We start from the raw sequence: 12,508 nt of genomic DNA on the forward strand, positions 1-12,508 counted from the left end.
CTGGGTCCTTCCCTCCGTCTTTGTGTAGAAGAGCTGTGGAAAGTCAGTTGATACCTGCTATATTCTAGGTGGTTCACTTGAGTAAAGCAGACAAAACAGAAAAATAAGGATGTTTATTAAGGACATTTCTAGCCCACAGCTAGGGCTCATATTCAGCTCTATGAGCAATTGCCGACCTCATCCCCATTCAATGTGAATGACACTAGGGAGGCCAGGCCACAGGCAGGGCCCACTGTCTGATGGAGGGGCCTTAGCAAAGGGCCCTGTCGTGGGTAGGCATAGACACATAAACTGCTGGGGATGAAGAGGGAAATAATGAATTCATACATTCTCCTACCCCCTCCCCGGACCCTCTCTTCCTCACCTCCCAGGTTCATAGGTCAAAGGTACCTAGTACCATGATAACGGTACCAAGGGGAAGCCCCTTTTTTTAGGCCCCCCAAACTATGTCAAAGGAATGGATGCCCTTCCCTTTTCAGCCATTCCAATCCTGGGGGGCCACTGAGGTAGAGGGGTAAGGGGCCAGGCCACTCTAATCCCCCTTGTGGGCCCTGTTCTAAGGCTTGCCCCTCAGTGAAGCAGCAGGCTTTTTGCTGGTGTGAGAAGGCTGGGGCATCAGCCCACACTGGAATGCTGCAATTCTTCCCGAAGCCACAAGGGGGCTGGCTGTCCAAGCCGGCTCAGCAGCTTTGATAGTTCCAAATTATGGTTCCGGAAAAAATCCGTAAGGAAAAGGCGAGACTGATGGGAGAAAACGTGAGAGGAGAAACAAACAGTAAAGAGTGCAGCAAGATCAGACCTGGAGGTGGAGCAGCAGCCTTGTCTCAGGTCTCACTCACCTCCATGTCCATGTCTGGGTACCTCCGACCTTTACTTTTCCCTAGACAGCGAGTCTTACCACCTTCAAGTCCCTGGCACCAAAATCCTTTATCTTCATCAAACCTGCTCAAAGGAACAGGGTATTAGGTGTCAGGGAGAAAAAAACTCAAGCCCCACAAATGCACCCTACCCCTCCCAGCCCACAGGGAGAGATGTTTCTTCCAAACAATCCCCTTCTTTCCCCACAAAACCTTCTTCCTCTTGGATCATGCTCTCCCACCTGAGTGTCCTTGTGTAGTTCAGAAAAGGGGTGATACCCAGGAACTTCTGGATGGTCTCCATCGAGGCTGCTGGGTTGATACGAAGCTCCTGCCCATCCACAATCAGCAACTGAAGGGACAGGGTGTGGTTCCCTCCAGATTCCTAGGACTGGGCTGAAGGGAGGGGACCCTAACGAAGGCTCTTGGGGGAACTGTACCTGTCCAGAGGGATAGTAAGTCAGCCAGCGCTGCAGGTGGGTAGAATAGTAGCCAGGGACAAGACAACGGCTCTGCAAGGAGCGAAGTACCAGAGGGGCCTGAGAAGAAGCTGAAATCACTTGGTAGAAGGTATAGTTCAAAGCAACCGGGTCTCCATGTGCTCGCTGGTGCTGCAGGGGCAAGGATAAGAAGGGCAGGGCTGGCGATTTGACAGTATTATATTGGCCATATTCTTGTCTGGTGACAATAGCATAGCTACCCCTCCCTAAGGGACCAGTTTAATTTCCTACCCTCATTCCTTTCTGTGTCTCTAGCAGTTACTACCTTCTCCACCTTTCCCTTAAGGCCCAGTGGTCCCTAGCTTCAGGCAAACCTGGTACCAGGAGTAGGCCCTGTCAGCAGGGTTGGTGAGGACAGTGATGATCTTGGCTCTTGGTAGAAGGGCAGCTCCCCGCCGTGGTACAACCTCTGAGTCAAAGTAGGTGGCACTTTTTTCAAAGAGGAAGTCAGTGCTGGCATTGGAAGGAACAGGAAAGAAGTCCATGTACCTACAGAAGTAGCATAGAAAAAAGAAACATTTCAGTGGCAAGGCCAGATGTTCGTGTGCTCGCAGAAGCTGGAATGGGTTATTTTTTGGAGAAGGCCATGTTGCTCTGAGAAACACTCAAGGGGACCCAGTCTCACCAGTCAATACCCTTGTGGTAATTAGGGCCATTGAAGAACTGAATTTCCTCAAAGGTGCTGGGGCTAGGAAAGCTGCTGGTCACAGCGGGGTGCAGGCTCAGGAAGAAGTGGACAGCTGTGGTCCCTGCATGGAAGACAAGGACCAGCCTGTTCCAGGAACGCAGCCAGCTCAGCAGCATCCGTTTGAAGGAAGTAAGAAAATACTCACTTGTGGGTAGTAAAACTCCCTTCAGCCAAAGTAAAGTAAGAGAAGAAAACCCTGAGGGAGGCCCAGGAATGGGTTAAAAACAGGATCTTATGTAGCCCAGGCTGGCCTCAAACTTGCTTTACAGCCAAGGATGGCTTTGAATTTCTGATCTTGCCTGTCCCACCAGACTGGCTTTTATGTTGGGGCTGAAACCCAGGGCTTAGCGCATGCTCAGCACACATCCCGGCCCCTCTTTCTCTTCTAAACGCTATAGACAAGCCAGGTATGGTGGCTTACGCATGTAATCCCAGCACTTGGAAAACTGAAGCAGAGAGATCAGGGCACTCAGGGTTGGCCTGGGTGATATGAGACCCTGTCTCAAAAAAAACTGAATAAAAAAAATTCCACATATGGGAGCTAGAGAGGTCAGCTGAGTGTACAGTGGTATCATGTGTACGGCCCTGGGTTCAACTCTCAGAACACTAAAGGAGAACAAAGCTGTTGCCACGCTACCCCTGCAAGCTGACACGCATGGATGGCTCTTTATTAGTAGTACAAGTAGTGTTTTTGAGTTTTTTTTTCTTTTTTTTTTCTTTTTCTCATTTTTTTATTCAAGATTTCCATCTCCTCCCCTCCTCCTCCCACTTCCCTCCCCTCCCTTCCACCCATACTCCCACTCCACCCCTCTCCAAAGACAAAGAGCCATCAGGGTTCCCTTGGGTCTTCTCTCTGTAACTCAGGCTAGTCTGGAACTCAGTATGTAGCCCCAGCTGGCTTTAAGTTCACTGTAATCCCCCTGCCCTAGCCTCCCAAGTCTAGGTGAGCTACTATGCCCAGTTTTCTATAAATGTGCTACATAGCTAGAACTAAGGGGGGGGGGGAGTTCCTGTCCCAGGGCTGTGAAGGTAACTCTGCAGATTAAGGTTCTTGCCGCTAACTGCGACAATCTGTGTTTGATCCCTAGTATCCACATGGGGGAAAGAGAGACCTCAAGTTGTTGGGCACATGTATGTACATGTACACGCAGACATAAAGGTGCGCACGTGTGTACAAACACACACACACACACACACACACACACACACACAAAATGTAATTAAAAATATTAAGGTGCACGCCTTTAGGCCGGGCGGTGGTGGCGCACGCCTTTAATCCCAGCACTCGGGAGGCAGAGGCAGGCGGATCTCTGAGTTCGAGGCCAGTCTGGTCTACAAGAGCTAGCTCCAGGACAGGCTCTAGAAACTACAGGGAAACCCTGTCTCGAAAAACCAAAAAAAAAAAGAAAAATATTAAGGTGCACGCCTTTAATCCCAGCACCCAGGAGGCAGAGGCAGGAGGATTTCTGTGAGTTTGCAGTCAGCCTGGTCTACAGAGTGAGTTCCAGGACAGCCAGAGTGACACAGTGAGACCCTGTCTCAACAAAACAAAACTGGAAATAACTGATTCCTCAAGTTTTCCTGCACATGTGTTTACGCATTCATGCAAGCACACTAAATAAATGCAATTAAAAAAAAAAGAATCCTTTTCTCAAGAGACTTGATTAATTAGAAGTAGGTATGAGAAGGCAGCATAGGATAAACTGGCTGTGGACAATTTACCTGTCTTCTGTGGTCCCACAATGAGGAACTTGGGGAGTCGATCACACGTTTTCTCCTTGGACCAGATATCTTTGTGCCTCTTGTCATCACAGGGATTCTGAAGGTTAGGCCACGAGTCTGATGAGGACTAATCTTGTGACCCTTGACCCCCATCACATCTCTGTCAGTGTGAGCTCCATCCTTACCTGCCAAAGGGGGTTTCGCTCCTGAGGAAAAATTTCAAAGTACTTTCGTGCAAGGGGGACAGGAGGAAGGGTCTGGAGGCGCAGCCGTGTCCAGCACTGGAGGAAGCGCACCAGGCTCTCAAAGGTGTACAGGCCCAGTCGGTCATTCCCATAGTTGGACAGGTGTGTCATAAAGACGCTGATCTACAAGAGGGTGCCTCATGTGAGACTCAGCCACCCCATCTCACAATCAGCTTTGGTGAGCGAGGCTCTGGCTTGAGAAGTTTGGGTCTCCAGTCTTCTGGTTCCCTTTTGGCACCTTACCGGATTAAGTAGCACTGTCAGAAAGAGCTCTCCACCTCGGATGCTCCGATCTAGTTCACGAGAACCTCCAGGATACTCGTTGTAGAAGATCGTATGGGTGAAGAGGCCACATGTTTGCCGGGGGAGCACCTGAGAGGAGAAGAAAGTACAGGGGACAGATGAGACATGAATTACCATGGAGACATGAATAGATGGAAGTCAGGAGGCATTGGATATCCCTGGTTTTACAGAGGTTCAGTTTGAAGTTACAGTAACAAAATTTATCTCCTATTTTGTGGATGCCTTGGGCTGGCAGCTGACAAGCCACAAGTCAAGGCCAGTTAGAGGCTTGTCTAAATTTCAAAGTTTGATTGAAATTAGTAGTGGGAATCCCTCACCATGATGCCATTGTGAATAAAGCCACGGCGGTAGCGGGCAGGACGGAGATGAGGATACTCCTCAGTGCTGGTCACCTGGATGCCCCATACAGATTTCCAGGCTTCATAGAGCTGCGTGTGGATGGGGTACACGCCCGAGTGGTGGGGGGCCACAGCATACCCCAGATCCGTAGGAATCCCATGCTCCTGGGAATGGCATAGACTCTCACCAGGACCTGGTGAAGTTTGGGGAGTAGAGGGTAAAGAGGGTGGGGTGCCTCCACAGAAAGGAAACTGGAAAGGGTAGGAAAGGGTGTCCATTAGGGAGGGTTAAAAAAGAAACATTATCTCTGGGAGAAAGTATAAGGAAGAGATTCAAGAGTCTCACCAAAGCAAACTGTTTGTTGAGCCTCATCTGGTCGGCCAGCACAGAGCGGTTGTGGAAGAGGTGTGGCTGCATGTGGCTCCACATGTGAGGAAACCACCAGAACTCTTTGCGGTGCTTCAGCAGCATGTCGTCCCCTGCGTCCTCCTCTTCTGTCCCTAGGATCACACACTGCCTGCTGACCACAGTCAGCCCCATGCCTTTGTTTTGTAGAAACACTGGCCATCTTCCATCCTTTGGACATTAGTGATCCCTGCCCATGGCCAAGGCTTCCTCTTAGCCACCCATATCAATCCAAGTCTGCCCTAAACTCTGTCCCTTTCTCCAACTTGTATGCCCAGGGTCAATACTAAAGAGACAGAACAGGAAATGAGCTCACCAGTATGGTAGAACTTGCCCGAGAAGCCCAGGTTGAAGGTGAAGTTGGGGACTAAGGTCCTGAGTTTGCTCTGGGTGGTCAGCAGAGCCTAGAAAGAATAGTAGAGACAACATACTGACTGAGAAATATACAGTAAGTATATTTCTTTCCAACTATAAAAGGCAAAGAATTTATGAGCAGCTCAGAATCAAAGCAGGGAATCTGACAGACAGAGCTTGCAAATTTTCTAGCAAAATAAAGAGAAAAGGAAAAAAAAAAAAACCAAAAAAAACTGACCTCAACATCAGCCACCTTCATGCGAGTACCTTCTTTGCCCACAAAGATGTCATCGATGTCTACTAAGATGTAACGGTCAAGGTCCAGGCAGAGGCGCTTCCCAGTGAGGTATGCAACAGCATCGACGAAGACAAGTTTATGGAGCCAGAAAGAAAGGCCGTGTCCAAATAGCACCCGCTGTATGCCATCATGAAGCCCCAAGTCCTGTACTACAGTTGGGAGCCGGGCCCGCCGAAGCCCTGGTCCTGGCACAGGGAGCTCAGCTGTCCGATGGCTGGCAAGAAGCACGGGTTCGTAGGTGCTATGATTGGACTGGAAGATGGTCCAGTCATCACCAGGCAGCGGTCCTGGCTCCAAGCGGCTGGGGCGGGTAAGATGTAGTAGTGGGGCAGAAGGATTCACTTGGTAGTCCCGGAGCCCCAAATTTGAGTGTAGAAAAAGGGGAAAGCCCTTAAGCTGGGCACTCAATAGGCTATGCTCATGGGCTCGGAAAAAGCCAATAATGCCTACACCGTACTCCACACAGTACCGGTCTAGCAGCTCTCGGCTCCAGGAGTCCAGGTTAACATACTTCAGAAGGTTCTCATAGATGACCAACACATAGCGGCCATGACTATCATCAGTCAACGTGGGCATGTCCCCTCGGCCAGGTGCTAGTTCAGTGCTATAACGAAAACGACTAGACTCCAAAATTGCCACAATCTCCTGCCCCAATTGTGAGTATGCACTTTCCACAAACACAAGAACCACGGGTTCTGTTCGGGTTGTTTCTGGAGGCCTAGGGGGGCGAGGTGGGACTGGAGGTCGTGCAGGGCCAGCTGCCCCACTGCTACCACAGTCTCCCAAGGGCAGAGGCAAGGGTTCCTTGGCCTTGGGGCTGGTGGACACATAGTAAGCCAAGAATCCCATGGAGACAAGACTGAAACCAATTAGCAGCAGTATGAGGCGGTGAAGTTCCAGTTGCCGAGCGGGGCGCACTACCTTCCACAGCTGGAGCATGGCGAGGAGAGGTGAGGAAGCAATGGGGCCACCTCAGGAGATGGGAGGAAAGACCTCTGTGCGCTGGAATGGTCTCGGTAGGGCAGAAGAACAGAAAAATACGAGAAAGGGATTCTCTCAGGGTCAGTGACCCATGAGATGGGAACAAATTCTTTCAATACAGGATGGGGAGGCAGAGGAGCAACAGGCTGCACTGGACAGAATCTACTGGTCTCAGGTCACCATGGCCCCTGGCCCATGCCTCAGGCTGAAACTTGAGCTTTCTCAGCTCTGGTGGTGGTTCTTACATCAGGAATCAGCTAAGTCCAGAAGAGTGGCCCCCACAATCTGTAAGGCAGAGAAATCAGTACATTACTTCTCCCTTTGAAAGTCTGTTACTAACCCATTCTACTTATCCCATCTCTTACCCCACGCTCATTATGAGATGATCTCTTCTATGCAGGCACACGCCTGTGTGTGTGTGTGTGTGTGTGTGTGTGTGTGTGTCACATGTTTGGGACAGTCTCTCACTGGACCTGGAGCTCTCGGGTCCAGATAGAATGCATGGCTGGCTAGCAAACCTGTCTGCTTGTTTTCACTTCCCCAGGTTGAGATGTGTACCACCAGACATCTGAGTACTGGGAATCTAAACCCAGAGCCTCACACTTGCTCAGCAAGCACTTCACCCACTGAGCTATCTCCCCAGCCCAGACGCTTTGATCTATAGAAGAATACAAGGTGAATCCCATACCTTGACTTCATAGCTCGTTCTTTCTTAGAATACTCAAATAAATGTCCAAATTCTCTTATGTTCAAGCTGGAACAGCAACTCAAGTTATGAAAGAGCCTATCCAGAGAGACCAAACAGCCAGGAGGGTGAACAGAGGTCTACGAGCAGTTTGCCAATGAGCAGGAGCACTGTGGGCTCTCTACAGCACATCTCAGAAGCCTCATGACCCAATGAAACGCCAGATAGGCGAAGACTCCTGAGTCTTAATCTTCTGCATCGACCACACCCGTCATCACCCCCAACGGTACTAACGAACTTGCAGTCATGTGGCCCTTGTGGTGGAGGAACTTGAGAAATGGCAAGAGTTAATAATTCTATTAGTGTCTGAGTCCAGAACTTGGGAGACTTTCCTTGGAACTACTTGTAAAAAATTGCCCATACCATTCATTCTCTTCCCCTATGCCAGAATCAGGGGAGAGGATAAAACCCACTCGTGCCTAAGAAAAGCCAGAAAGCGAAGTACAGACTCTATGCACTTCTCCTTCTCCTTCCTGAACTAACCACATCCTCACCCCAGAACAGCACAGGAGCATCCCTAAGGATGGAGGAAAATGAGGAATCGAGTCCAGCTATAGCAAGTGGATTGAGGGCAGATGATCAGAAGACAGTTTTAAGGGAATCTCACTTGACGGCTTCTTTTCCCATAGACCACTGCAAGCTTCCATTCATTTTATCTGAGCCACTCCCAGTGAGGTCAGCAGCTGGCAATCCCTCTCCACCGCCATTCCACACACCTCAGCGGGGACAGGCAGAGACAGGATCTTTCAGAATCCAGAGAGATGGTTTATTTAGAGTTCAGCTTTGGCCTGGGTAAAACTAAATGACATAACTGAGCTGGGAGACAGAATAAAAACTGTGATGGGGGCTGGAGAGGTGGCTCAGCGGTTAAGAGCACTGGCTGCTCTTCCAGAGGTCCTGGGTTCAATTCCCAGCAACCACAAAGTGGCTCACAGCCATCCATGATGATATCTGGTGCCCTCTTCTGGTGTGTGTATACATAGTAATAATAAAACAAACAACAAACAAAATTGTGGTGGGGCTGGGGTCCTAGGTTAGTAGCAGAGCCCATGCCTTACCATGCCCGAGGTTCTAATGCAATGGCGGGGGAGGGGGAGGAGTCAGAGGACAGGTGTAGATCATAGAAAGAGCTCAATTCTTTCTTTTTTCCAAAACAGAGTTTTTCTGTGTAACCCTGACTGTCCTAGAACTCACTCTATAGATCAGGCTGGCCACAAACTCAGAGATCCTCCTGCCTCTGCTCCCCAAGTGCTGGGATTAAAGGCGTGCGCCACCACCACCTGGCAGAACAGTTGAATTCTAACAGGGAAAACTAGGAACACAGTAGTGAGAACTCACTGAGGGCATCTGCATTTCATGAGTGTCGCCTGTGTTGATAACAGTTATCTAGAGATATTCACTGCTGATTACTTAGCAGGCATTCTGAGAGCTTTGCATTTAAAATGGTTCCATTCATTACAATGTGCAAATGATAAACATTTAGTATAAAGTATACTTCACATCTTTTTTTGGTTTCCAATGCTGTCAATGGAACATATGGCCTTGAACAGGCTAGGCCGGCATTCTCCCTACAATTCTGTTCAGTTCCTAAGATAGTGGACTCACACAGTGCTCTCCTTGTAATGTTTGACAGTTTAAGTTCCTCCCCGGCCACACGACTACAATGTTAAGCAACTGACATCATCGAGCGAAGGGCTTTGGTAGGCTGCTGTGGTTACTAGGTTAGGTGTACTATATGCATTTGGTAGGCTGCTGTGGTTACTAGGTTAGGTGTACTATATGCATTTGGTAGGCTACTGTGGTTACTAGGTTAGGTGTACTATATGCATTTTTAATTTAGGATATTTTAAAGGTTTATCAGGATGTAAAATCAAGCGCACTTGTACTTAATACAAGTTCTAAGAGGCAGGGAAAATACACATAATAAGTATTGGTTCCATTTTACACACACACACACACACACACTTTCAGGCCCAGAGAAGTTTAGTAACTTACCCAATATCACAAAGCTCCGTCAGTGGAGGAACTGGGATTCAAAGGTCAGGCCTGTCAAGTTCCTGTGTCATAACAAACTGCATTTTAGCTTCCTATCTAGGAGCAGTAAGATCTAGGGAGGGGGTCATGTGAGAACTGTTAGGGGTGGAACAATGACTAACATTAAAGGAGAAACGTGTGTGGCAGTGGAAAGTTTCTGAGGAAGGAGAAAACCAAGGGTCGTCATCCACAGTGGACAGCAAATAGAGTCAGGGAGGGCTGGAGGTGGGCCCACCCCTGGGAAAGAGCGGAGCCGACGCTGTGGGGGGAAGGCAGGCCGATTGGGGACCTGGCCTAGATGATAAAGGGACCCTCCTGCGGGAACTAAGAGCTCACCAAAGAAATGAGGAGCCCACAGGTGGGGGAGCTGGAGGGGAAGGGGCAGGAGCGCGGCCGAGAGTTGACATCCAGGCTGGAACCGGCTGAAAGAGCCCGGTAGTGACCCGGGCGAAGCAACCGGAATGGGGCAACCGAGGGGAGGCCAGCGGCGGGGACAGAAGGCAGGGGCGCAGAGGGCCGGATGAGGGGCCGCCCAGGACGACCCTGCGGGTGGTTACAGTGGCGACACTCACGGGGAAAACTGGGGGCGACCGCGGACGGGAGGCTGCTCTCAAGGATGGCTCACCCTGTGGAGTGGGCGGCGTCCCCGCTGTCCCCGGGCCCCGCTACGTCCCGGGGCCGCCGGGCTTCCCTGCTCGCGGGGCCTCGGGCCGCGTCGCGGCGACTCCGCCATCTCCGAGCGAACGCTCGGCCGCAGCCGGGCCCAACTACTGCTCCCACCAGGGGGAGGCGGCGCGCTGCGGCCTGTGGCGCCCGTTCGGGTCCGCACGCTCTCTGAGCCTGGCCGCCGCGCGACCGGGGGCTGGGAGAACCCCACGGCCCACCGCCGTACCCGGCAGAGCCGCAGCCCCGCAGCCCCGCGGCCCCGCGCTCGGGCCACCGAAGCGGACCCCCTCCACGCCGGGTGGCACAGTCTGCAGAGCGTCGGGGCGGGCCCAAGGCCCAGGCCCGTCCACTCAGCCCCGCGAAGCGGGAGGGAGCCGTGCACAGAGGGTGGGGCCACCTCCCATTGGGGCGGAGCGAAGGCTCAGGCCTCCGCTTAAGAACCCACTTCCTCCTGGCAGACAGACTCAGCAGCTCTGGCTGAGTTTATACTAAGTTTTCTTCTTCAGGCCCCAAGGGAATGGGAAAAGATGTTTGTCTTCTCCTGAAGCCCTGTCACGAAAGTCCCAGGCCGCGAGCCTCCAACAGAAAGAACACAGTGGACTGTTTAAAGGTTATTTTATTAAATATCTTCAAGGTTTCATTGTAACAAAGCTATGAAGGGACTACCAACATTCAGAACAAACACTAATTTTTAAATTATTTCTAAGTCATCATGCAAAAGTTCTGCATCAAATGCCTTCCATTTCCTGTTTAAAAGGTGGCTTGTTTTTTTAATAGTCTATTAATAGTCTATAGATGCTGACATTAGCCCCAAAAGTGGAGTAAGAATGCTAAAGAGTGGGGCTGGAGCAGCCGTATGAAGCTATGGGTCTCATGAGCTCTAAGACCATTCGTTGTCTTCAAGCCCGCAAAACCAAACCCTGTGGTGAAGTATCTGTGGGCTGGCACGCAGGCTGCAGGGCAGAAAGGGACTAGGGTCCAGGGTCTGAGGCATGCAGAAGGTGCTTGAGGAGCCTGGCTAAATTCAAGCACCAGCACCCATGAGTTTGTTCTCCTCTCAGCTGATTCCAAAGCCTGCCGTTCTTTTCCCCAGCTCCTGTGTCTCCTGAAATCCACTCCCTGCTCCCCACAATGCAGATGCTATGCAGTTGTTTGATGGGGGAACCAGGCCAACTGCTCCTCCATTATGTTCTGTTAATCTGCGTAGGATACAGATCTTTCTTCCTGGAATGGAGCTCCTTGAGCACAGAGGGACAATGAATGTAGAAGCCTTGGCTCTGGACCCCTTTTCTGGGTACATGCAGGTGAGGGGGTGATGCCCATGCAGATTGTCCAGCAGAAAGTCTATACTTCAGTTGGTCAGTCAAGAGGCCTCTTTAAAGAGGACACTCCTCACTCAAGCAGTCAGTTCAAACTCAAACACAGGGAGAACGATGGACGTGCAGCATGGGAAGCAGGGAGGCGGCCCGGAGGGCAGCCAGAATGCATAGAAACAACCGCCAACTCCTATCCCACTGCCTCACTCCTCCCATCCCACAGGGGCACTTGGCAGAGGGCCCAGGTTCAGATGAGGGTCAGCATGGGAACCACCCTGAAAATGCAAGACAAAGATGGTCCAGATCAGCACAGAAATAGAACTGCCAACAGTGGCCAAGGTCTGCATCCCTCCTTGCTAAGTTAGGAAAACCAACAGGAAGCCCAGGAAGCCAAGTAGTAACCCCATCCCCTTCCCATCCACAGAAATCAGGCCTCGGTATCAGGGCCACGTGCATTGTGCATCCAAGAGACATGGATGAGTGCATGTCAGACTAACACGAGGTTTCTCATCAGCTTCATGGCGGATACACTTTTGCAGCACCAATTCTTTCTGTCTACATTAACTCGAACAGCACAGCAAAGTCCAGGCCTTCAGTCCTAAGGCCACTGGTTCTCAGCTGCCTCCACAGCAGACGTGCTGGGAGCGCTGCATTCTCTCCCAAGCAGGTCTGATAGCCACGGCATTTTCTTCCAGCTCCTTCTAGGTGTCAATGCATGTTCTGAAGAATCCACTTCTAGACCTGGGGTAATCAGGCCACCTCTGGGGCTGCAACCACACCACGGCTTCCAAAGCTCTGTCAAGAGTCCTTGCCTGGTCCCCCTGAGTCCATGGGGGCCTGAGTCCAAGCTCACCTCTTCAAAGCTGGTGGGTGAGCCCACTGTCCATGCCTGATGAGTCACACAAACTCCTGCCTTTTTGCAAGCCCAAAGGCTATCAGTTGTTTTAAAATGCATCACGGTACGAATTCCTTTTTTTTTTTTTTTTAAACAATCTTTTTTTCTTAAATGTAAAAAACACCTCGGTACAGCAGAGACAGACACGAAGGGCGGGCGG

At 50.8% G+C, this 12,508-nt stretch overlaps 1 protein-coding gene across 12 annotated transcripts; it reads right to left on the bottom strand.

Moving 5' to 3' along the window:
- Positions 1 to 98: 98 nt before the first annotated feature.
- On the bottom strand, positions 99 to 10,341 carry Ndst2 (N-deacetylase and N-sulfotransferase 2). 12 transcript variants are annotated; one of them, XR_005282939.1, is made up of 16 exons: positions 10,097 to 10,338; positions 9,433 to 9,494; positions 8,045 to 8,180; positions 7,381 to 7,476; positions 5,652 to 6,977; positions 5,376 to 5,463; positions 5,000 to 5,154; positions 4,633 to 4,905; positions 4,256 to 4,384; positions 3,953 to 4,135; positions 3,768 to 3,864; positions 1,983 to 2,106; positions 1,672 to 1,846; positions 1,298 to 1,468; positions 840 to 1,209; positions 601 to 741 (listed from the first exon to the last, which is right to left on the bottom strand). XR_005282939.1 is itself a non-coding variant. In XM_038309586.1 (13 exons), the coding sequence occupies exons 1-13, from the start codon at positions 6,648 to 6,650 to the stop codon at positions 616 to 618; spliced, it is 2,646 nt and encodes an 881-aa protein (XP_038165514.1). In that variant the 5' UTR covers positions 6,651 to 9,396; the 3' UTR covers positions 99 to 615. The 12 variants fall into 12 exon arrangements, 2 of the variants coding, with proteins under 2 accessions (XP_038165514.1, XP_038165515.1); XR_005282941.1 differs by lacking the exon at positions 7,381 to 7,476; XR_005282938.1 differs by having other exon boundaries at positions 5,652 to 7,706.
- Positions 10,342 to 12,508: the final 2,167 nt, after the last annotated feature.

This window comes from Arvicola amphibius, chromosome 13 (assembly GCF_903992535.2).
Source record: "Arvicola amphibius chromosome 13, mArvAmp1.2, whole genome shotgun sequence".
In the NCBI taxonomy this organism is placed as follows: Eukaryota; Metazoa; Chordata; class Mammalia; order Rodentia; family Cricetidae; genus Arvicola; species Arvicola amphibius.